This window comes from Calidris pugnax, unplaced genomic scaffold, assembly GCF_001431845.1.
Source record: "Calidris pugnax isolate Ruff unplaced genomic scaffold, ASM143184v1 scaffold24, whole genome shotgun sequence".
Lineage (NCBI taxonomy): Eukaryota > Metazoa > Chordata > Aves > Charadriiformes > Scolopacidae > Calidris > Calidris pugnax.
The window spans coordinates 2,538,524-2,564,818 of record NW_015090922.1 but is presented as its reverse complement, the minus strand read 5'-3'; the positions used below and the strand labels follow the sequence as shown (position 1 = coordinate 2,564,818).

At 41.8% G+C, this 26,295-nt stretch overlaps 1 protein-coding gene across 1 annotated transcript in view; it reads right to left on the bottom strand.

Annotated features, from left to right (window-relative positions):
- Window positions 1-26,295, bottom strand: part of TP53BP2 (tumor protein p53 binding protein 2) — a 53,760-nt gene that overhangs the window by 22,089 nt on the left and 5,376 nt on the right. The window contains exons 2-4 of the mRNA XM_014950655.1: window positions 7,695-7,842; window positions 2,550-2,663; window positions 868-947 (exon numbers count right to left, since the gene is read on the bottom strand). Coding sequence (XP_014806141.1) covers window positions 868-947; window positions 2,550-2,663; window positions 7,695-7,842 — 342 coding nt within the window. The remainder of the gene's footprint in view (window positions 1-867; window positions 948-2,549; window positions 2,664-7,694; window positions 7,843-26,295) is intronic.

Below are 26,295 nucleotides of genomic sequence, written 5' to 3'. Positions count from 1 at the left end.
ACCACCCTCAAAGATAGCACCATTATTACATTAGTTATCTGTTCACATGTTTCCTGAATCTAGATTCAATCTTATATCCATAATTACAACTTCTGAACAAGAATAAAGGAGGGGAAATAGATTCAATGCTGAAACACTAACTGGTGTCAACTTGAAATCTGGAACTAAGGGATCTCTGACACAAAACTGAACGTGAAAATCATCAATGAACTGAAGGAAAATTAGAGAAAATTTCTGGTGGGAGAGGGAAAGTATGCTGAATTTGCTGGTCTGGGATCACCTGTAGAAACACAGATATAGCAGCCAACTGACAGAATGATAGAATGGTAAGAGTTGAAAGGGACCATAAAGATCATGGAGTTCCAACCCCCTGCCATGGGCAGGGACACCTCCCACCAGACCAGGTTGCTCCAAGCCCCATCCAGCCTGGCCTTGAACCCCTCCAGGAATGGAGCAGCCACAGCTTCTCTGGGCAACCTGTTCCAGTGTCTCACCACCCTCACAGGAAAGAATGTCTTTGTAGTACCTAATCTAAATCTCCCCTCTTCCAATTTAAAACCATTACCCCTTGGTCCTGTCGCTACACTCCCTGATCAAGAGTCCCTCACAATCTCTCCTGTAGGCCCCCTCCAGGTACTGCAAGGCTGCTGTAAGGTCTCCCTGGATTTTTGAGAGACAGATCTCAGAAACACCTTAAAAACTAAAAGCAAGGGTGCTAATTGCTTGAGGCTGTGTGTCTGTTTCAGAGCAGTCATTGGGAATCTCTCCAAAACAGACTCTTAGTTTCCAGGGCAGGATTTGCACCAGTATCTCAAAAGAAGGGAAGCCTCTGCTCTCACTATCCTGGCCATTGCATCAGGTACTTACTCCATTCTCTATTCTTCGATCACCAGGCACTTTCACACCGTTTCTTTTTAAGGCTGGATCTTGAGACCTTTGTGCAGTTCCTAGATAGAAATACAGGATAATTAAAGATGGTAAGGTATTTTTTGATTTTTCTTATCCCTTTAGACATAGCATCCAATACAAAAGGCGAAACAGTACAATCATTTTGGTTTAGAATCTGAACAACTGTTCTTCCAATGCTCTTACCACTAAGATAAACTTAATCGATGACAGAAGGTATTTTATGAAGAGGCTGTTATTTAATGTCAACATTTATTTTAAAATACAAAACTGTTCAAAAAACAGACAAACAGCATGCTATTTCGATACTTCTCCTGTGGTCAACAGGCCCCTAGTAAGTCCGCGTTACAGATGAAGAGTCACAGAAACCTGTACCCTCTGCAAACAACAAAAAATATCTTGTGTTCGTTCACAGAGAGGCATTCTGACCCCAATGTCTTAAAACCAGCATCCAGATGTTCTGATGTGCCTTTGCCAATTGTCTCACAGAGAATATCTGTAACAATAGCTAAAGGTTACTCACCTATCCTGGAAGATGCACCATTTAATCTACAACTGATTACTTGCACTTAAAGTTTAAAAGCCTAAAGTTTTTCCTTCCTGGCAGTCATTGTGACAGTAAAGATGCTACTTAACTAGAAACCTACTTTAATGTTTCCATCAAATTATATTCATATGGTGTTCAGATGGTAAATGCGAAGATCATTCATTTCCCTGTAAGACATGCATGTCCTACAGGATGAAGCCACCTCTGTTCGCTTCTTGCCCAGTTGGTACCTATTTCAAGAACATATTCCCTCAAGACTAACACATTTCAAACATCGAGATGCATTTAACCATTTTAAAATATGCTGGGTACAATGTCATAACACAAACGCAGTATTTCCGATGCTGAGGAAAATTACCAAGGATGAAAACAGGAAAAGAGGAGGAAGAAGACTGATTTAAAGGCAAAAGTCTTAAAGATTCTACCAAAGAGATTAATTTGGAATGCACAGAAAAAACTTGAAAAGCAAAAAGTCATTTTCTTTATAGGTTTCGTATTTAGATTTACAAGGCACAGATAGTAGGTTCTCAGAGAACTTCACCAGGCTGTTCATTTAAAGCTATAACTGAAACTAATACGAATGTGTAGGTTGTAGGAGAAACATCAAAGAACTCTATCTTTTACCAAGTATGATGAGTTTATCACTCTGGTGAAATACTATCCAGGTGAAACATCCTAAGCCCAAATAATTAATTACATTACTGGAAAGCAGTTTGATTACTAGATTTAGAAGAAGAGACTGTCACAGATCTCTAGATATTTAGCTATGGCTAATATATTTAACACAGAATGTGCTCAGATGCTTTGGTGATGACCAGCTCTAGAAAAACTGCAGATGTTTCAATTTGGATTTAATGTCCCCAGACCTGGCAAAGAAGGACGAGTTATTTACAAGTTTTCTGTTACTAATATTCTCTATTCATAAAAAAAATAACAATCAGACACCAAGAAGGGCTGCAACACCATCCTGACTCCCAATGTTACTCCCAGAAGGGCTGCAACACCATCCTGACTCCCAATATTAATAAGTAACATAGGCAAGCTTGAGGAACAAAATGAAATTTAGAGAAATGAGCCAGCTGAGATCACCACCTACCAGTTTCTCGGCAGGGAGAGCGTTCGTGCCGAAGAAAGAAACGAACCTCACTTCTCTGCATCCCAAAGCGCTGCAAAATATCCAGCATCCGTTCGTTATCGGCTACAGGACGTTCTGAAAAAGGAAAAAAAGCCAGTTAACCACTGCAACCCTGTGCAGCTCGGGCACATACCAAAGCAAAACAAAAAGTACCTGTCCATCATCTTTCTCTCAACACCTATTATTACTCAGGTGCAGTGTGTGCACCTACCTCAGCCAGCACCTTTCCCTTCGGAAGGCGCTGCACCACTCCTTGCTTCTGGAATTAAACCAACACCTCTGAAAAGCAGATAAAGCCCTTTGAAAGCCTGCTCCCGAAAGGGAGAAGCTGAGGCACAGCTCCAGCCCAAGGGGAAGCAAACCAGCAATTTAGAGCTTCCAGTGCCTTAAGTTTGTATTTGCAAATCATCTTACCTGCTCACCACCGCAGGATACACGCTGAGGTACCTTTTGCTCCCCTCCTGTTGTACCCCAAACTTATTTCTCAGCCATTCCCACCCCCTCCTTAAGGGCTACTCTGCCCCAGTTCCTGTATGGACTCAGTTATCTCCTATTCCAATAAGGATCAAGAGAGATGCAAGGATGAACTCACGGAGAAGAGAAACTCTTTTCTTAATGCTTCCTAAGGATTGCAATCAAGTGCTGGATTCAGAAGCTCTCGATGCCCTGAAGAGGCTCCCAGGCAGCACCCAAGAGGCCTGATCCTCAGAAAGCCATTGCAGCTCCTGTCACTTCGATGTTCCCCTATAGCTCCCGTCAGCCACAGAGCTGGCTCATTCTCTTGGACAGCAAATTTCACCAGGATCAGATCACACGCATTTTGAAAGCCCCGCTTCTGATAAACCTGGAAAGCTGAACTATTTTGGATTCAAAGCTCAAAGGAAAAAAGAGATTAAGACAGTGAAAACTGACTCCAGTAAGAACTTGCCATTTTCTTTCAGACAGTTAAGATGAAGTATTAATAAAGTTATGTGCACAAGTTCTACTGTTTCCTTTCCTGCTCTTGTTCCCAAGTTCGGGATTCAGTCACATCTCTAATTTTTAAACCTTACTCATTGCCTTTTGGTATTACAAAAATCCAGTGGTAATCTACATCTACTGCCTCCTTTTACCAGTATTCCTCCCCTTCTGTATTACGGTTCTTCCAAAATTTACACACTTCATAGCCAGGCACTCACAGACGGGATATAATTAGAATTACTTATTGGCCTCTAAATCTTTACATAAAAGCAATTTTACCATCCATTTTTATGCCCGTTTTAAAAGTGATGGTAACTATACACTCAATATACCATAGCAGTCAACTTAAGGTAGTCAGGATACTGTCATAGTATCTAGTGACAACATCTGGGACTCATGACCAGGTTGGACCCATTTGCGCTGGGTGCCAGGCAAACAGAAGAGAGTGTTCCTGGCCTGAGAAATAAGACAAGCAGACAAAGACTGAAATTAAATACCACCACTTTTGCCCCAGTTTCATTTTTCCCAACATTGCTTTTGTTGGATGTTTCCTTTCATTATTTAAGCACCGGGAGGAAAATGAGAAAGGAAAAAAAAAAAGAAAGAAATCAGAGAGCAGTTCATTCATATTCAATGGAGTCTTTCAAAGTCACCATCTTAATACAGAATAATCATTTCAGGGGAAAAATTGGTGTTAAGTACAAATGTTTTCAGTTGCCTAAGAAGAGGAGCTACTAACATATGTTTTCAGCATGTGAAAAGCTCTTTTTCAACATAAAAGTGTTCCTTTAAATGAAAATGCTGCAGCTGTGCTCAAGCAATCTAGGAAGGAAAATATCTGGAGTCACTGTCAAAAGAGATTAGCTTTACAGAATAAGCAAGTAGGTCACTGTTACAGAAAAAGCAGTCTCTTGGCGGTTACTTGTCTAGACAGCTAAAAAAGCTCTTCATCTGCTAAACCTTAATCCAAGGAAAAAAAAAATAAAAGGCAAAAACAAAAAACCAACACTACTGCTGTCAGATTTCCATCTTAAAGAACATACAGCAGGCTTACGAGACCGATTTCTAGCAGCTCGGCAATACTTCAACTGAAACTCAAGTTTCAAGGGAAATGCCCTTTACACCAGGAATCCGTCAATACCACCCAGTGACTTCAAAGGAAGGTCAAAGAGATTTTCAAATAGCAAACAAAACTACATTTGGAAAGCTTAAGAAGAAAGGACAAACAATCAGACTTCATTTTTTTTATTCCTTATCTGTCCCATAAAATAAAAAAAATATTTCTTTACGTGCCCAGGCCTTTTGACTGCTTTCCACAGTGGCCAAGGTAGTCGCCTAACAGAACTCAGGCAATAATAGGAAGATCAAAAAAGTTTGCCCTGATACTCATCAAATTTCAAGGAAAACCGGGAGGACAGGGAGAACAGCAAACTTGCCCCCTTCAGGGAGCAGAATTCCTCCAGCACACTTGCAGCAATCTTTCAGAGTACACTTGATAAGGTCTGACAACAGAAGCTAAAATTCCTGAGCAAGCGTCAGAAAGAGAGAGAGGCAAGTGATCTAAGAAGGAGCTCAATAATTGAAGTCTGAAAAGTCATTTTCCAACATAAATCTTTTGTTTCTACCCCAGAAGATTAGCCGCCGTGCCCCACGTTTGTTTTAAAATAAAATTTCATTTGTTCAGTGTAAAATGCAAACAAAATAGAAGTCATGGCATATTTTGACAAAACAAGACAGCAAACTTTGCTGATATCCAAAATGAGATTAGGTAAAAGCTAAAAGTATTTCTTGCCCACCCTTCCCCCCCCAACCAAAAAAAAAAAATCCAATATAAACATGAAAGCATATCTTGCAAATGGTTGCTACTGGATGTTAAACAGATGCTTGAGAAAGGATATATTTTACAAAAAAAAAAAAAAATGCATGTATTTCATCCAATACTCAAGTTTTTATGCCTACATGATTTGAGACTACTCTATTTTTTGTGATCAGGTACAATTTGAAACTCTATATGGTTTTACACACATGCCCAATGTTTGGATACAGAAGTAAATAATTAGTACATATGACAGGATCATAGAATTGTCTAGGTTGGAAGGGACCTTTAAGATTATCTAGTCCAACCATCAACCTAACTGATAAAAACCATCACTAAACCATGTCTCTAAGCACTACATCTACCCATCTTTTAAATACCACCAGGGGATGGTGCCTCAACGACTTCCCTGGGCAGCCCATTCCAATGCTTAATAACCCTTTCAGTGTAAAAAATTCTCCTAATATCAGTGAAGGGAACAAGAATAATCTGGTTTCTAAAACAACTGTCAAGGTTTTTACATTATAAATGAATGATACTTTTTTTTGATCTTACAACAACAGCTGTGCAAGTAACATTTAGGTATCAGTTCTTGTGGTATCTCATGACATCTTTGTAAAGACTAATCTCAGAAAAAATTCTCGGCTTCACTTTATATGTCTGTACCCAGATTATGTTCTTACATCTCCTTGAGCAGTAGAGAGGCTAACAACCTGATTTTACAAAAAAACCCTTGTGTGTTATATGGTCCCACTCAGCCAGAAGTTCACTTTTCAGCTTAACAAGACCATTTGGACACTAAATACTGGCAGCCTTCTCCTGCCTCTCAAGGTAAGCGCTCTCCCTCAGCTTCAGGACAACCTCACTGCCCTTTCCAGAACACTCTACATCAACATCTCAAAAGCCAATCAAGAACATGAGTCAAGAAACCACCAGGAGAGCAGGTGCCCACTCCAGCTATGGTAACAACAGCAGAACCTCGTCCCTCACCATCACCACCTCTTTAACAGGGCGTGGGGCTAAGGTTAAATATAAATTCAGTGGTTTTACCTAAACCTTTATTTCACTTGTCTTTCACTGCAGACTTTGGTATTGGGTATTTGGTATTTAGACAGAGATGTACAATAAAAACACTTTTCTAAAATATCTCTTTCCATGCTGGATTGGTGATTTTATTTTACTATCGTTTATAAATAAAAAATGCTTTCTTTTCTAAGGAGATGAAAAAAATTTCTGTTGCATTTTTTAAACTCGGGAAGATCAGAAACATTACAGCTGTCAGAAGTGGCTAATAATCAAGAGCCAACTCAGGTATCCTGTGTTATTAAACAAACATCCAGCTCACCAAAGACTTCTTTGAACAGGCGGGAGCCTGAGCCAACAGCAGAGGAAGACAGAAACATAAGCCCTTATCATCTGACTCTTTTATAATTTTGTTGAAGCATCTCAAAAAAGTTGGATCAAATATCATTATTTTTCATGACTTAAAACCCTGTCCTTGATTCATCTATTTTAGGCCTCTGGATGGCTACCAGTATCTAATGAATACCATGGAGACAGGAGATAGTCAAGAGTGCCTTCCTATTTAAGCCATGAAAAGTTAGCCATGTGTTAGCTTTTGATTTCTCCGTTGGCATGCTCTCCTGCTCCAATGGAGCACTATGAGCTGGAGAGACTGGAACTTCCAAGACAAAAATCAGCAATACAGAAGGAAAAAAAGCCACAATGGACCATGTACATAAAACTCTCTTCCAAAGAACAGTCAAAAGGAGTGTCTATGTCCTTCCTCCCACCCACCACACACCTCCTTTAGAGCATTTCATATCAGGTAACTCCTACTCCTGGTAACAGTCCTTCCCTTCCAAACTTAATTAACATGATGGGGAACAATGAAGGTGTCACCAGAAAAAGGAAGTTTCCTTTGCCACTGTGAGTGACAACAGCTCTGGGGCTGCAGAAACAATTCTGTGTCACAGAACTACTGATACCTACTGCTTCAAAAACCCCCCACAGGCCACTGGGATCCCACAACGGGGAGGAGGAGGAAAACAACTCTCCACATGCTTCAGAGAGCCATTTGAGCCAGAGAAGGGCTGCATACACACAAGAACATGGCATATTTGAGTCCCCTTTTGCTTTTTAGCTCATTTTTTGCAGGTGTGAGCCTTTCTGTAGATGCGTTATCACACAGCAGGTCTGATGAAGAGATTGCCAAAACTGTAAGGCAGAAACCCACTGAGGCAGGACCACGTCCATCAGGTCTCTGTCTGGTACCTTGTCAGAAGAAGCTGTGAATGCCCAGTAATTCAGGAAGAGCAAGTCTAACCTACCTGAGCCACACCACACTTCAGCCAGGTGGCACTCGCTCTCACCAGGCTCCTTGCACAGCTCCACCACATCCCTGCAGGTGGTTTCGGGGGTGACGGGCACCTCGGTGAAGTGCTGCTCGTTGTTACTGAGGTACACAGTCAGAAACATCTAGGAAAGACAAAAGCAACAGCACACGGTTACGTTAGAACACAAAAGCCAGAGTCACAACCCTCTCATTAAACGCATTATTTTCAACACAATCATATCATTTGTTATCAACTACTATGCATACAGAATTTGGAAGCAAAGCCAAGTTTCTTCTCAAGGTGCAAGCCAGCGAGACAATACGGAAGTAATTATCTGCTCAACTAAATGACATTGCTGGAGGAGTGTTGGCTTTTAAATCAGGACCTGCTGCTCCTTCCTCCTCTCCTAAGGTGATGTGTCAGAGCTCCTCCCACCTCACCGCACATACACCCTGCACCCATTTGACGCAGAAGGGGAAACACTCATCTAGAGTTCAGAAATGTTCTTTGTTGGGAAAAACAATGGAAACTACAGCTGAAAAAAAAAAAAAAAGAAAGATCAGAGCCTACCACATCAGCGGTGAAGTGGAAACAGAATTTGCATTTCCGTAACACGCTTCATGGGAAGGTTTCTCAGAAACACAAGTGGACTTGCTACGCCCTCAGTCCAGCCTGAATACAAACCCCCCCCGCAAACACCATTCACAGGAAAGCAAGGATATTTTCCTTGGCTCCCTCTTCACAGCTGTAGAAGGATCCTTGATCTTTGGTTATTATTCTGTAGAACAACATTTATATTATGTATAAACACACCACACAGCTAGATGTTATTCCGGCTCACATCTTTCCTGCCACAACTAGAAAATGAGCATTTTAAAAATGAGTTGCTTTATTTGATACAAAATATTGATGATTATTGCCTTTACACACCACCTCCCTGTATGCTATTAATATTAAACTGCTATCAAAGTTTAGCTGCCGGCTAAAAGTTAATGTCAATTCTCTTCTGAGACCTATTCCCAACTTCAGTATCAACTGGCTGCCAGTCCCGTGACTTCCAGCAACACAAAAATCAGTCAAATGCCTCCAGAAAGCAATTACCCTGCTAAGCATTCCAAACAACAGCAACCTTATCAATAGGCTACACAAAAGTCAGTCTTTTTCATGCAGCTACAAAAGCTGTTTTTGCAGGAAAGAACATAAATCCTTGCCTGTCCCTCATTTTTACCGGGTAAAAGGAGTATATACCCTTACAAACAACTGTGCAGAGGTCAAAAAAAAGAAAAAAAAAAAAAAGGCCAAATCAAACAAAGTGTGAGAGAGGTATAAGTATCCTTTTAAATTTCAACACATTATACACAGCATAAACAGCTGCAAATAAAATACTGGGGGCCCTGGGACTGCACCAGATTCAGCACCAAGTGCGTGCAGAGTTTCAGATCTCTGGTTTTGCCCAGCTCCTCAAGATGACAGTTTCTGATAAATTCCTGAATACCTTCTGCAAATATTCACAGAGTGGAAAAAGCCTGCTGGAAGAGAGCTCAAAATTGCCTGTAATCCTTAGGAAAACCTTCAGATCCCTCAACCATTTTCTTGTCGCATTATGGCAAAAACCACTAACACCTGGAGCTCGTAAGGCGAGGAATTAGGAGAGAATGTGGAAAATGCAAAGGTGGCAACAAAATTCCAGTTACCGACTGATGGAAGTCGGTGAATCCTGAGGAGAGGAATCTTTTGTTGCTGAACATGCATCTTTTGGATGTAGTGCTTCTAGAGGCTGACAGCAAGGGACTCCATGGGCAACCAGGTAAGGACACCACTTAATCCAAAAAATTGGGGCAGAAAAGTATAAGATAATAAAGAGGCTCCCAAATAGCTTTACAGCAGGGCTTAATGTGTTTTGCATACCTATATAACACTTTACATTTAATGCTGTATAACCTTGTATTCAGAACAACGCTAAATCGCACAGGCTGTGTATCCGCAGTAACATTTGTTAGTTTTAAAAGATGGAATTAAAACAAAATTAAAAAAGCCACGGCATTATACACAAAACAGACCTAATTTGACCTTGGCAGGGCTGTTCACTCTTCAGTGTGCCTGTTTATACCCAGCTGTTAATCCTTAGGATTTACCAATACAGACAACTACACAAGAAGGATCACGAGCTGCCATTTCTATCCTCAGTGCTCAGGATAATTACTAATACATTAAGCCAAGAGCACTCAAACCTGGTGGGTGAGGACCCGTTCTGGGACTTGGCAGCAGCTGTGTTATCTCTACCCCACATATTCTAGGAACTGGGGAAACAAAATAAATAATAAAGCAACTAAACTCTGCAAATTCCCTAAAAACATACCTCAAACTCTTAAGAGTCTAAAGCAACTGAAAGGCTACAAAATTGGCATGACCTTCACCTCATCCCACTTCCCTTCAGCTCCAGGGATAATGGTGGGATGATTCAGGAGTCCTTTAAGTAGTTGTGTCCCTCCTCTCCTGCCCAAATGGGTGTAACACTGATCACCTTGCAGGGGACAGGCAAGGAGCCAGCCCACTGCCAGCACATCTCTGAGCTCTCCTGACGTAGCCTGGTCCTCCTGGCCACCTCTGAGCAGAGGGTATCCAGCACAGAGATGCCTGTCTGCCCCCAGAGAGGGCTGGAAAAGGTAAAGAAGCTGGTGTGAACCAAAAATCCACTATGGCTTCTCAGCACAGCTCCTACCCACTGGTGGCTGCTGTGGCTTGTGCTGGGATCCCAAGAAGTCATCCTCCCCCAGGAACAGTTCAAACACAGTATTTATTTATTTATTTATTAAGCATCCTACCAGCTAGTTTCTAGCACTGTTTGATTGCTGTGCAGCCATGAAAAGCAAAGGCAACAAGAATACTCTTGTGACACCTCAGTCAGAAGTTTGAATCCTGTAGATTGCATCAAGTTAGAGTGTAAAGCAGTCTTTTGCTCCTCCCTGAAACCAAAGATGTTAAGAGAGTTATACATAGGCATCCAGGAACTAAGATAGAAGGAAAAAAAAAAAGAGAAAACAACACGCAAAAAATTCAATTTCAAGCTAGGCATAAATCAAAGATTTGATTTTTTAAGAAAAAGAGGAAGACAGATCTCAGTCAGACCTTGTAGTTCTTTTAAAGACAGCATCTAGGCAAATATTGGAATATCTGACAATTCCAGATTGGATCAGGGTTTTTTTCCTCTCAGACTTCTAAAAGACTGAGTTTTAGGAATGCTCAGCACACAGGCTGAGCGCTGTTAAACAGGACTCAGGTCCCTAACCAAGTTCTAAACTAGAGATTTCCCTCTCATTCCCCACTCCCAAGATGTACTCACTGTTTACAGGTATCGAAAAGCTTTAAAATGTAACACATTCCAGTACCGTGGCACGCTTGGAAGGAAGCAGGGGTGTGCTGTGTACTTACTGAAGCAGTTCCTTTTAAAAATCACATCGCAGATTTCAGCTGACTCTGCTACAGCTTAGAAAAATAGAAGTTTGCAGTTGTGGAGCCACCGAATGAGGCAGTTCGATCGGAGGCACCAAGGGCATCACAGGGATGACCAAGGACACAAGAGCTAAAGTGAGAGACAGTTTTTGCAAGGAACAACTCCAACGTGACTTAGAAACACCCAAACGGCAAAGCAGGCTACCAAACAAAGACGGATGTTACATCTCAAAAAAGCCTGCCAGTTAAGGCAAATCTAAGAAAATCCAAATTGGTACAAATTGCTACTTAGAGTCCTCTCAGAATGAAATAGACCTTTTTGTTCAACCCCATATTACTTACGCATCACCTCCACCTACAGCCACTAAGTCTGGATTGTAACACGCCCAGGAACAGGAAGGGAATGGAGCAAGAAAAGCAACCAAACAGGAGGACAGGGGAGGGCATCAATTAAAGCAAGTCACACCCCGCTTTATAATCCATCTCTCTTCTGCACGTCAGCCCCAAATAGCCTGACATTTGCCTGCAAATCTGACCCATTTGTTACTAAGCTCATCAACAGGATCATTTCATACAATTGCACTGATATTAAATATGACGTAACAGGTCTCAACATCTGCAAATACATTTTCAACTGACAGTGCTAGGTTATGACCACACTACATTTTGGCTCCTCCTTTGTATTAAAAAAAAAAAAACCCAAAAAACAGCTTCCAAACTTGTTAGGAATACAAACCTCAACAAACACATGCCTTACAACTTACATCCATCCAATGTGGTATCGTTTCATATCAAAGACCCCATATCAATTTTCTTCTTAGATAAGAAGACCTCAATTATTGATTAAAAGGGGGGAGGGAAGGGGCAGAAACAGAAATGCAGTTTATTTTTCAGCTTTGATGGCGTTTCTGTAAGGATCAGACTTCTCTTACCCCTTAGTTACTATAAAACTGGTATCACACATCTTAGGTATTAAAAGGCTGTAAAATTGAACATTTCCTAATTAATATACTAATGATATTCAATTACTCAGGATGCAAGTATTCAGAAGAAAACTCTATTATTGTGTATGATGCAAATTAAAATACAGGGACTTAGTTAATTCCTGAAACTACCTGAGTTTGAAGGATGAACATATGTTTTTACCCCCAAGAGTTTCTAGTGAAAGATCTAATTCATACTGTAAGATTTCAACAACAGACAACAGTCTGCCAGAGCAAAACTCAGTCCCTTATAAAAATCTTACAATCAAGTAGACAATTTACAGGGAAAAAAAAAAAAGAAAAAAGAAAAAAAATCCCTAACTTAACCCTGGTTTTCACTATTTGCTGATTTCCTGACTTTATGCAGTCTTCCTGCAGTGCACATAATATACAACACAAACCAGGGCATCTCTTCACACCTCTTCACGTAGCACTTTTCATCTTCAAAGCATCTCATGACCAGGAAGCTGTGACAACAAGCAGTTTCCTACTTTATAGGCAGGGAAACTGAGGCACACAGGGTGGCAACGACAGAGACAAGGACACTATTTGGTAGCCAAATAAGCATACTGCCTCTGGAAATCGTGATTCATTTCATCACCTTGCAGCAGAGCTAATAGTGTAATTCTGAAGCACATTCCATCTTCTCTGCATTTTAGACTGAAACCTAATACCCTTGAACCACATAATATTACTGTTGGGGGTTTTTATATTTCCATAACACAGCTAAGTAATGGTCTCAGCTTGCCTAACAAATTTTCTTAGCTCTCCTTTTTAAGGAGGCATTAACAGTCACTCTTAAGGGTGACAATGCAATGCTTTGCAGTAGTATTCTCTCTATTGTTATCTGAGTTATACCTATTATATTTCACTGCAAATATTTCAACATAGACAATATATCTTCCTACAACACAGAAAGCATTGTACACCTGATTTGCTGTATAAACAAGCCTCTGAGAAGGAGCTCACAGCACGCCCTTCAATGACTTTTCTACACAGTGTGGTTATAAAGCAGGAATATACATCAATGCAGAAAATGTGTTTCACAAGTATCACTGCATGGAATAGAAAATAATTGCAACAATGCAATTTACATCCTGAACTAATTTTAGTTAGCAAAAAACTAGACACATACATTTAGAATGAATAGATTAACTATCAAATTTCATGTACAAGTTACAGAAATGAGAAAAAAACTGCTTCCACCGACAGACCTGATACCCACATTTTTAACCACAAATGAGTCTTTCCTGATAAATATAAAAATCCCTCCAAACAAAGAGTTTTAAATGGAAGTCTTGCATCTTACCTAGTGGGAACACTGATTCTGCACCTTCCCAGAAAGCTGCGAGGAAATCAGCTGCTAAAATAGATATTTTTGCTGACTTGATGCAACTTTCTAAACAACAGAAGACAGCCTGCACAACAGCACATTTCCCTGGTCTGAGAAGCAGCGTTCTGAGCTGGTGCATAGTTCCAGCTTTCCATTAAATCCAAAGTATATTTTAACAATAAAGTAATTCAGCAATTCTTTTGCATCAGGTTCCTCAGAACCCCGAGACAGTCCTTCAGCAGGCACCGTGCTCTCTTATTGTACCTGAAGATTAAGGTAAGCAAAAGATTAAGGTAAGCAAAAGATTATAATAGACTTACCACAGGCACAGGGGATGATTGCTGTCCCCAATCCTTCTCATATCCAGCTGCTCAATAAAGCTGGATTCAACAGAAATGAGGAGAAAAGTTTAATATTTGCCTAGAGCCACACCCAGAGGCAAGGAGTTTGGTTCTGGGAGTCTCACCCGCTGCACACACCACTCTGTGTATATTGTACTGGCTTTTGGCCATAAATATGAGAAAGGAAGTTATGATGCAAGGTAGGTGGAGTACAGTAGGAAGCACTGTGGGATTGTTCGGATTATTCCCAGTCTATATAAAGCACAGCCCTTTTCCCTTTCAATTGTATGACAGGAGAAAACAAGACTGAGCCTTTACTCTCAAAGGCATGGTAGTTTCTGCTTGTATAGATTATTTTAAAGATAAGTTTATTATGCATTTGTATTTTTTCTTTGGTAAAAATGTCAGTTTTTTCCAGGACTAAAAATGCAACATACATCCATCCGTGTGCACTTTTGGGGGGGATGCTGGAAACAGCAGAGACCAAGCTTTCCCCTCCCCTTCCATTTTTTCCTCCCTCTTATCCTTAATGCAGAGGCCAGAATGAAAGCCATCTGCTTCTGGTACACACTAGTTACACTGGGCAAACACTATAGCACAAACACCGCATTACACCTCGCTATCAGGCATGCATCTGAATCATCATCAGGGGAATCTGGAGAGCTGTAAGGAAAACAGTCTTAAGTTCTGGCCAAGCATTGTCACCATCTGAAATTACTGGATGGTGGTTTGCAACCCTCCTACTTCATGGACCACAGCCTCAAAGACAGAACTCAGGGCTTCGGTTCAGACTCACAAATCAGGAAGATGCAATTACAACCTTCCTGCGTCATCATCATCTTAGTTTAGCCATTTTAGTTTTGTGAAATCTGTCAGGCACCGCTCAGGACTGGTAAATGCAGGGTTCCTCTCCTGCATCCCCCCTTTTTCAGTAGGGTATTACGCACAAGGTCGCTAAGAAAAGATCTTTCCAAACAAAGACTTTTACTTTGAACCCAAGCTACATTTTCTGACTTGATATTTTTCTTCAGCCATTCTCCCATACAAGACGAGAGCAAAAGCCCTTGCCATGAGCCAGAGATCAGAAAGCTCTCTGGAAACGAAGCTCATTCTTTTGGACAATCACTGAGCACAGGAGCAACACACTCCACGCTCTTCGGCTGAGCTACCACATAGCACCGAATGCCAGAATGTCTCCAATCAAGTGAGGCTTTTAAAGCCACTTACGCTTTTGCACTGGGGGTATCTACTGCAACAACAGCATTAAGTAGGAGAAAACATTCCAAAAGGTACAGGCCAGTTTGTTTGTTTTTTAAGATATATAAACTAAATTGGTTTCAGTAGGAAACCACAGCCTTTTACTGAGCACCCACATTTGCCAACACATCATGTACAGCTCATTCCGCTCAGACCTGAATCCATACTTGGATTTGCACCAATTTAGTTAAACAACTGCAGGAATTCAGGGTAAACAAACCCTGACTTACATTCTTCATTTGTACCACACAGCGGCACATTCGCAGATCTCTTCCTGCTGCCACCTGGGAAGCTCCTCTCCTCTGCACGTTTCCCCTCCCCACCAAGAGCTCTTCCCTTTTCTCCCCAGATCCTTCCTCCTGGCTCCTGAGAGCCATGACTTTTGCATGGACATTTCACCAAAACCTGCTGCAAGTTGACTGGTGGAAAAGCAAGGCGAGACACAGCGTTTGGACTTGTGCTGTCGGTGTCCTACTTGGAGCTTGCTCCTCCTTCTCCCAGTCAGCAAAAGAGAATTGGGTCCTTGGAGGCTCGTCCCCTTCAGGCAGCCTCTGCCTCATCTTCTGCATTAGCATTGAGTTATAAACACTTGGCACACGAGGAGAAAACAATATTATTTTCAGGCAGATAAAAAATGACGCCACTTGATTCTTGTAATAGGTACTATGCCCTGGAAAAGAGTAACAGTCTAACTCGCACAACGTAAGCACGGGGGTTTGCAGTCACTCCTCCTCCCATTCTTCAGCACTGCAACCCACACTGCGCCCAGCAACAGCCTAAAGCCAAGGCAACGCTCAAGCACAATGAGCAGAGTTATGAACTCAGGCTTAAGCCTGAATCATGTCAATTTTCTGCACTTCCATTAAACCGAGCTGGTTTTATACTAACATACATATATATATAAAATAAAGGAAAAGAAAAGGCAACTAAGCTGCTCTTGCTGCTCTAGAGCTTTGTATCCCCCTGATTAGGAATAAGTGTTACTGTTCTCTTAGCCTCCTAGATGGCTAGAGGCCAACAAAAAGCCATACTAAGTGCTGCCCTTTGGGACACTTGAGAATTACACCTCTCAAAATAGTCTTTTAAGACGCATGTATATCCTCACAATGAAAAGAAAGCCTAGTATTTTTCCTGGTAATAAAAAAAGATTACCTTCCCGGAGAAAAGCAAAGTTGCCAGATGACAGCGTATTTAACACAACCTACACCTAAAGAAACCAGGCTGTCACAGAAAACTGGCACCTACACCTCCCACACCACACCACCCCGCTGGCTCAGACACCAACTCTTCATGGGTTTAAAAATATTTGTTTTGTTCTTTTCCAGCCAATGTATGATAATCTCCCCCATATAAAGACAATCAACATTCCCACCAGGAAGCACCTGACCTCAGCCCACTGGAATACACAAGGCAAATCCACATTTAACACGTAACAAGTGCCTGACAAGTAAATGTATTACCTTCTATTTACTGGCAAGAGGGGGCTGTGCTTCTGGGGCCGCCCACAGAGGAGGCAGAGTATTGAAGTAGAAAGGAGCACTTTTTCTGGGGGGTGAGTCAATGTCTATCTCTAACAGTTTAAAAAAGAATAAAAAAAAAACCAACACGAGAGGAGGAGCTTTTGATTTAATAGCAACATCACATAGTAAGAAAAAAAAATAATCATAGAACACTGCTTTACTCCAATCCCAGCAACTTCATAGAGCTCAGCGCCAAACACTTTAGAAAATACTACTCCCTGCATCACGTTAGTCACTCCTCCAGGAAAATAGCTGCCAAAATCTGTGTCCTAGCTCCATGAAACAGCGCTATGACAAACCAAAATGCTCATGACGTGCACAAGTAGGTCAGAGGACACACCATTTCTGTCATCTAAAACCATGGGTAACCGCAGTGTGGGGAAAGTCAAGGGACAGGGTGTTTGGGCTGTTCTGTGATACGGGGTGACCAGTCTGACACCCTAAAACACGTTACTGAAATTCAGGGGCATTTTAGCACACTGCAGGTCGACTTGTCCTTTACACTGCAACCCCAGAACGTGCTGTTCAGCCATTTATCTTCAGAACAAGCGAAAAAGAAACAAACCCAAACCAGGACTTTCAGACCACAAAGCACAACAGTCTGGGTGCTTTACTGCTTCCAAGGTCAGCTCCAGCACCCTATATACTTGCCTCCAGGAAGCAGAGGCCTCCAGCTATAGGAGCATCTCAATCTAGGATAAACATATATGTTTGTATTACTCCAGCTTAATCCTCGCAGTCACCCAACTCCTTACCAAATTCAAGTGGAAGCTACAAAAGACACGTGGCTTTGGGTGGGGATAGAAACCAAAGGAACAAGAGCATCCATTTGAGCAGCATCCTACTATTAAATTAATTAGGTGTAATGTCACACTGTACCTTTGCAGAAGGGTAGCTCATTCCAATTCACTATTAGTGCTGGGTGGGAACACGCTCCTGTCACAATGGAAGCCTACCTTGGAGAATGACCTTCACTTGGCAGATCTAGATGACACCGAGAGCCAGCAGGCCATGCACGGCAACACAGGCAACCAACACAGGCATCAGCCATGCCAAAGACGACCAGCACAAAATGCCTGTGCTCAGTGATAGATCTATTTGACAACAGCTGAAATGCATTATTATTCAAAGCCATAAAGAAGGGGGTTTGTCCTACCACTTCTGGGCTGAAAACACACAGGAAGTCATTAGTAATTGCGCAGATACTGGAAAATATTAGGCTACAGCAGCATGCGTTTAACTGGCACAGAGGACAAATTGAGCTTCTGCACCAAAACAGATGGGTCTTTTTTCTTATTTTGCAAGTTAAAAGGGACTATTCCAACACTGATGGTCTTAGTTAACCACATTATAACGAGGTATGTACATTCAGATGTAGAACAGAACCAGGAAGGAGAACTCTTGCCCCGTCAGTCGGACCATTAGCCCACCGAGCCGCCCGCTTGATCTAACTTTTGCTCTCATGACGTGGAGCTCTACACACACGCTTTAACTTTCATCAGAAAACACTCCACTACTACAGCAGAAGCTGCAGAAGGGTGGCAGATTGTACAGTTGATCACTGTCTGACAGGTTTTATTTAGGCGCTGTTCACTCCACGGAGCTTCTTCTAGGCAATACCAGGCTCTAAGCAGACAACGCCAGCTCAGAAGGGAAGGAAGGGAGGAAGGGAGAGCAGCTCATCAGAGCTGGGGGGCTCTGCGTGTTGTCACCAGCAAAGTCATGACAGTGAGCTTCACAGATGGTCTCGTGTGAAACAGTGGTCACTGAGGTGATGTCACAGCTATCTTAAATGAATTAAACAGAGCAGAGTTTAATCAAAGCAACATTTATATTATGCTGGTGTCCTCGACAGACTTTTTTTGCCCAAAGAACTCCAGAAATCCTCCCCTTCAGCCTGTTGCTATTTGGCCACCCGTTCTGCTTCCCTGGAGGTAGAAAACTTCTTCTCTAACCCAACCCCACTAACAGCTGTTTGCAAGAGAAGCACTCTAAATAACAATGTTTTTGTGCAACACTGGGAAACCACACTGCAGAAAGGCCTCTTGGGCAAGACCCACATACAATAGCATAGGAATAACAATGCAGAGACAAGAAGGTGCAGTACCATTTCCACAGCTTCCCCACACAAACCCCTACACGTGGTAAAACTCGTTCTCCAAAGGCTGGAAGTCGCAGCGTGGCTGTGACTGGTGGAGTGGCTACGGGGCAGCAAGATAAGCAGTCAATGCTCTTCAGAAACAAGGCTCACACATGACCCATGGCACAGTCACTTTGTCATTTTTGGTATTTCACAAGAGACCTTCATGGCATTCTCCGAGGAGGTCTGGAGTGTTTTGTCTGGCCCCTGTACACCCTGCTTTTCACAACCCAGCAACACCTCCCTCCCTCTTTTGCATCCAGAAATCAGCTGCATTCCCTGCTATGACAGTTTGCAGCTTTTCCTGAACACTTCATTGTGTTGAGACACACACACACACGCAGTCTTACCACAGTTGAGATCAAAGAACCTCAAATAAATTCTGGGAATCCCATCCTTTAGAGGGTATTCCCAGCCCCAGGATGCCCAAAGGTGGCAGGAATGGGTTTTCATTTTCCTGGAGAAGCCAGGGCAGGAGCCATCAATCACTGCTCTGCATGGCCCAGATACTGATCTGGGTGAGGCTCTGCATTCAGGGCAGTATATATTTATGTAGGATGGAGAGGAGAGCGGGGTGAAGAAAAAAACAAATGTTTGCACACACTTAGAAAAAAAAAAAAAGAAAAGAAAAAAAGGGCACCAGATAAGTCACCATGCTCTAGCAGCAAGGAAACTACCCCTGAGTTATAACTGTGTATAGATATGACACAAACAGCTAAATAAAAGCCTTCCTGTGCACTTCCATGGGATTTTCTAGCCCAGCCCATTTGCACAACTTCAACTTTGTCCAGCAAAACTAAGGAATAGGAGGGCGAAGAGACTTATGGCTACTGAAGCCCAAGGAGGGGACAGTCACCTTGCAGAAGGCCATGCCTCCATGCCTCGAGAATGCAAGAAGGATATTTCTACACCAGTGCCAATGTGTGGTTTTCCATCTCCTTACTGGCACTCTGCAAGGCTGTGACACGTTCCCAGACCCACGGGCACCACAGCACACGGGGTGGTTCGGTGCAACACAGACCTCAAATGGGATAACAAGGACAGCATTAAAGAAGAACACACTGGAGAAGATCTAAGAAAATATGGATTTTCCTCTTTTAGAGGACAGAAGGGAACTGAAGGTAAGAAAAATACATGATTCCAGAGACTCTTCCTTTGCTTTCAATTCAAAGAAACGATGGGATTTAACACTCTATTGCAATAGAGAAAACCAGTAATCCAAGCTTAGATCTGAATTGCTCCTTACACAGTTAAGCCTCACAAAATAAAAGTATCAAAAGACCAGGAAAATCTCCTAACTTATTTGACCAAAAGAACTCCCAAACAAAAGCCACATGGTGCTTCTTACATCCAAGATGTGCTTTAAACAGTGAAACAGGAACATTGGCTTTACACACATGTAAAGTATTTATAAACAAGCGCCTCTTCTGGGGACTGTTCTCAGGCATGGAACAGAATGAACTACCATCAAGGTTCTCCCCCCATTTACAATTAACCCTACAGAAATAGAGGAGCAGGCAATGTAATTACTTTAAGCGAGGTCATTTAATACCTACACTGGGTATGACAGACTTGTATTCCAGCTGTACCACAAGGTACCAGCTGATTTGACTCCATGGATCTCCCAAATCCCAGGCTGAACACACTGCATGACCTTCAACAAGTGGCTTAACCTCCCTGCAGCTTCCACTCGCTTTATTAAACGCTCTGATCCATAGCAGCCAGCATTTTACAGACCAGATGTTTGATACTGAGTAACTCAAAATACTAACATTAGAAGCTTTCAAGTCAGCAACGGGAAAGCGTGGATGTTTTCACATGAGTTTGGGTACCGTACCTATAATCCAGGTCTATTGCAGATAAAAGTTTTCCTGAATCAACCTGATAACCAAGAGAACCATGCAGAACAAGGGATAACTGCAGTGTTTGGTTTTAAAGTGTATATGCTTTACTTTGCAAAGGATGAAAAGAAGATGTAAGTGCAGATTTTAAAAAAACTCAAGAAAAAGGCAAGAAGTGTTCCCCTAATCCTCTTTTTTAAAATAGACGCCAATAAAAGCACTGCACAGAGCCATCTATCAAAGGATCATATCGTATTAAGACCTGGAAGCATCACTGTAGCAGAGAAGAAATTGGTACAGAAATGATGTTATCACCTTGGTAATAAAATGTTTAGTATTAATACCACAGCAACAAAAACCAAAGGGCTCATCCTTTATACACAACTGGATTCAACGTTCACGTAATGCCATCGCTATGGAGAAACAACTGGTGAGGACACATGCATGACTAACTCTGAACACCAGCGGCAAGATCCAGAATATTAATGATTAACAAAAAGCAAATAGCAAAGGCAAGCAGAAGACTGGCTTCTGCCTTTTACCATGTCCAGCACCACAACAATGTCATGATTGATGTTGTTTCCCCAACTCACAGTTCCCTCTACATGAGCATTTATCCCAAACTATAGCAACAGTTGTCTAATGCTATTTTAAACAACGTTTCGGGTCTTTCATATACCACAGAAAAGCCTGAAACCTCTAAAACAGTTAAGCAACAGTGACTAAGATAATTAAGGATACTTCACATGATGTCCAGGATTTCTAGTGACCTTTATACACAATATCATCGGACTGTTTGAGAACTCAAGATCAAAAAGACTTTGCTTGACTCACATGTGACTAAGCCTAGAGAAACCAGGCCTGAAGATAATAATACTGAGAGCAGAGAGAAGAGTTTGTCTGCTCATTGCCTCGTGAATAGGAGCACCTTTCCAGTTTCCAGAGCATTAAGGAAGTTTTTACACCTTCATGGGAAGTCAAAAGCCCACAGATTAAAAGGATCCCATGAAGAAGTCCTCCTCCAGCCATGCCACCAAGCCATGGGAGTCTCCCCCTCCAGAGATGCTGTAGGGCAGAACTATGCCCATCATTAAGCAAGCTCAATAACATGCACAGCGGGAGAGAAAGGAGAGTCCCCGAGGCAAACTAGTAACAAGGACAGGGGCTAGACAAATGGAGTGTTTTCAAGACGATTTCTTAATCAATAATTGGAAAGGAAAGCCAGGCACACTGCCATCCTGCTAGTTTGTTCTGCTGAAATAACCTTTATACCTGCCTCTTTTAAAGTCCAACTGACTTGCATGTAAATTAATCTCACAAAGCAGACCTGCTCACTAACAAAGTGGAGATCCCGTCCGGCAATACTAGGAAGAAGAAAAGAAAATAAAAGAAATCCTGTGAATTATCCACCCTTCCCAAACTTCAACACTGCATACTAGCCCTTGAAACAGTAGATGCAAAAGCCCCATGAGGCACTCACACCCTGAACTGTTGAATAGATCAGAAGCAGCATAATTAGCTATTCCCATGGCCTCTATGGCTTGATCTGGTATGAATTTGTAATATTTCCCTTCCCCCATTTCTGATAAAAGCCACACAAAGAAACAAAGATATTTAACATACTGCAGTGTAATATAACACCAATTACTTTTTTAATACCTTAGCCCTCCACCTGCAATCTGAGAAATTAAATGCATTTAAAACTATTCCTGGAACAATTATTTACAGGATAGAAAAATAAGAAAGATCTTGCTGCAACAACATGAAAGAGGGGAAGAAAACAAAAATCTAAACCCCAACAACCAACCAAGAGCACTCTGGGAACCTCAAGGCAATATTTTCTACTGTGCATAATGACAGGTCACAGACTATAAGAGAAGTGCAAGAGGCAGGAGAGGTTTAGAGGTAAGAAAGCTCTGCAAAACAATCACCTAAGCTTTATTCAGCATTCTAGACAAAACACTTCAAACACTGAATATTAAAAATATTTGAATACAGTCACAGTATTAAAACTTTTAAGCAACTAAAATCAAATTCAGTTAAAAGAACACACAACAGCTACTAAATACTTCAATCAGATAAAGATTTGAGGCATCGGCACAGAGGAGCCCACAGTCTGAAGTCCCATTCATGCACTGAAATCCATGCAGGCAGACAAGAGAAATGCTGTTAATGATTGATACACTTCTTGATTGGAGTTTAAATAATTAAAAGACTATAGGGAATGGGGCTGAGATCCTACAGATCACTTACTGATACGGTAACAAGTTGTTAAAACTCTACAGGGGGGTTTGGTTTGTTTATAAACTTAGGGCTGCTCATCTTCTAAAGCGTAAGAGATTAATTTCTGTCAAAATATCTTCAGTTAAGCAGCAGGAAGTGTGTTTCCCAAGAAAACTGCACAAGATGGGCTACTACAACACTATTTCAGTAATTCCAAATCCATATGGCAATTCCAATTAACTGCCTAATGGAACAAACAAAACAACTTTAATTGTAGGAGATACTTTTTCACATTAAAAATACATCTGAAAAAAAAAAATACAAGTACATACATCCCCAAAGTAGCAAGTATCCTGCAATGAAAATATGTACTTTAAGTCCAGTGCTCACTGGATGTAACAGCTCAGAGAAGACCACTTGGAATAAGGCATTCAAGACTTTAGAAGGAAAGCAGAACTGATACTATCAAAGCGGCAGCACTGCATTTAAACAAAGCAAAGTTTAACTTGATTAGAAAAGATTTCGTGGTCATCAGGAAACTTCCATTTCAGAAATTTAAGTACTATCTGATGACCTGATCCCTAACCCTAACAAAGTATCTGCGTGTCTGGATCCATTCTGATTTCAAGGAGGCTCCCAATAACTACTGCACAGGAGACAAATTACAAAATGGAGCCTTATCTCAATCATCAAGGGGTTTTGATCCAAAAAACTTCACTGGGCATTAAAGGGTAGCTCAATCTGCGTTACCTCCTACCATCTGCAGAAAGCCATTTATCCAGTATGCATAATGACGTAAATTATTTCTCAATACATGTTCATCTTTAGGGTAATAATGTAAAATAAGGAAGAGAGACCAATTATATGGCAGAAAATATGCTATTTTTGAAAGTGTTTCCAGCTCTTTTTCACTACTTAACAGTACCAGTCACACTCCCACAAGCCTTCACAGATGAAAGGTGAGACTTCACACAGCTTTGCCAGCGTTAACCCTGTTATTACCTTCATCAGTACAGCTACACGCAAATTACTTCATATTACACCCTCACGCAGCTTTAATCACATTGTCCTGACACATGGTTACAGCAGCAGTTTAGCTCCTGTCTGTCATCACCGGGAGGAAAACATTCCCATTTCAGGGTAGGCTCCCTAAAGCACCAGGAGTTCTGCTGCTACAGCAGTTTCCAGGCTTTTCACTGGCAGCTACTCAGAGGTGAATTCCTGGCTGGGCTCACACTCGCAGGATTCCCCACTTGGGGCCACCAACTCTCCTGCGCTGTTTGCCCTCCTCCTTGTCCATGCTACCTTCTGGAGCAGAGGAGAGATGGGTCTGGAGCAGCAACTTACCATCTCCTACAGACAATTTGGTGGGTTGGAAAGAGAAAGACATTAAAGATTTAAATAAATACAGAAGAGAAAGACATTAAAGAAAGAAAGGTTAAGCAAGAAACAAAACATTTTGCAGATGGCCTAGGGCCAGCCCACTGCTCCTCATTCAAACAACGCAGATAAAGATGCTCAAGTCCACGAACACCTCATTAGTGCATAAATAAAACTCCTGCTCCCTCCTCTTCCACCCCAAATTCTTTCAATCTCTTCATTAAAAAAGGGGAAATGAGAATTAGTTCTGGGTGGGATCTACAGTTAAAAAAACCAAACCCAACCAAAAATAGAGACATAAGTCTGTAGAAACTTACAAAAAAGAGTAAGAATTAGTTCTAGCACTGCCTTTTCCATGCTTTCGGATTCACATGAATGTATTTACTATAAAATGTTTTCAAAGTGGCAAGTGTCTGCTTATTTGCCCTGCAACCAATGGATCACAGCACTTTATAAACACCTTTTTGCACTGTTTAATTTAAGTGTTGGACATCTTAAGCCTCTGAAGATTATACTAAAACTCATGGTTTGTTTTTTTTTTTTAAAGGCAAATTACAGTTCTAATGCTCATAATGCTTGTATTTTTAATACCTTTAGCCACAATCAACCCTCACGATTCTTCCATTATTAACAGCAAACACAATGCGAAAAGGCTGTATCCCTTTATTTATGGGTTAATCACTAGAATCACTAGTGAGTTGAGTCATCAGCCAAAGAGAAGTCTGTGCCACCAGGGCGATGCACACTCTGATGCACACTCTGGAACTTGTCACCTGCAAACGCTGACGGGATAAGACTGTTCCTGCTTGTTTGCTCCTTTATTTGAGCTCAGTGACAAGGAACAGGCCAGCAACAGCATCTCTTGGAGATGCCGCTGTTATATGTGGGTGCTGACCTAGCTCGGTTTTGACATAGGTTGAATTAACACCTTATTATATTACTACTTGTTTTTCTTAGTTTTTCATAGGTAGACAACATCACAATTGCACAACACACTGGCTATTTCATATCTAGTTGGGCTCATATTCTGCCTGTTCCTCTCTCATTAGTTACAGCAACAGTCACCCAGCCTTCTCTAGTGTTCTGTGAGATCAAATTATCGGTCATTATTTCCTCCTAATTGCAGAGGAAGAACCTCACACCGATAGCAAAACAAGCATCCCTGAAACACCCACATCTTTCCAGAACGGATTCCCAGTTTCACCTCCCAGTACAGTTCCTCCCTCACTTGCTTCACTCAGCTCCTGTAAGAGTTAAACTGGAAATAATCTTTTTATTAAAAGAGTGCTGTTGAAAGGACTACCCATGAGGTATCAAGTGTGGTACAGGCCGTATTGCCCGGGGGGAGGATGGCAAAGAGAACATTTTAAAGCACCCTCAACTCAGACTAAGCAGGCATTAAACTTGCTGGGATTTTCTGTACATATTCCAGTCTTTCAGAACAACAGATTATGGATTTAATGGGGCATCTCTGCTGGCAAAACCAGGTACTTGGCGTCAGGTGAACTTGTTGTCAGGTGTACTTGTTAAGGAAACTTAACTATTTTCTGGTATCACCTTCATGTATTTTGTGCTGAAAACGAAGCAGAGCTGCTGTGCTATGCTTTCATCCAACTTCAGCTGACAAAACTGGTGCAGTTTTAAAAATTCGTGTCCAAACTCCGACAGGAGGTGGTGTCCTCCCTGTCCCTTTGGAAAGCGTTGAAGCACGGCCACCTTCCCAGAGCAGGGCAGGTTTAACACCCACAGCCACCAGCAACTCCCAAAACTCTCCGGGAGCCGGGGGCGGGAATACCTACCCCCGAGAGCTCCCCACCACTTTGAGCTGTAAACAACATGGACACCATCTTCCTCTTGGAGTCGGAAACAAAGCCACCCCACCACCACCCCCCACCAGAAGCAGCAGCAGAGGTATCACGGCTCAAGTCAACTTTAGGAACTTCATACCATTTTTTTTTATTTTTTTTTTAATAAAAAAGAAATAAAAAGACTGGATTTAAAAGAGGTACCGGTTTACCCCGTGGGGAACGGCCCCAGCGGGACAGCCTCACACACACACATCCCCCCGGAGGGGGGCGAACGGGGAATGTCCCCGGGAGCCGTGAGACCCCTCTGCCGCCGCTC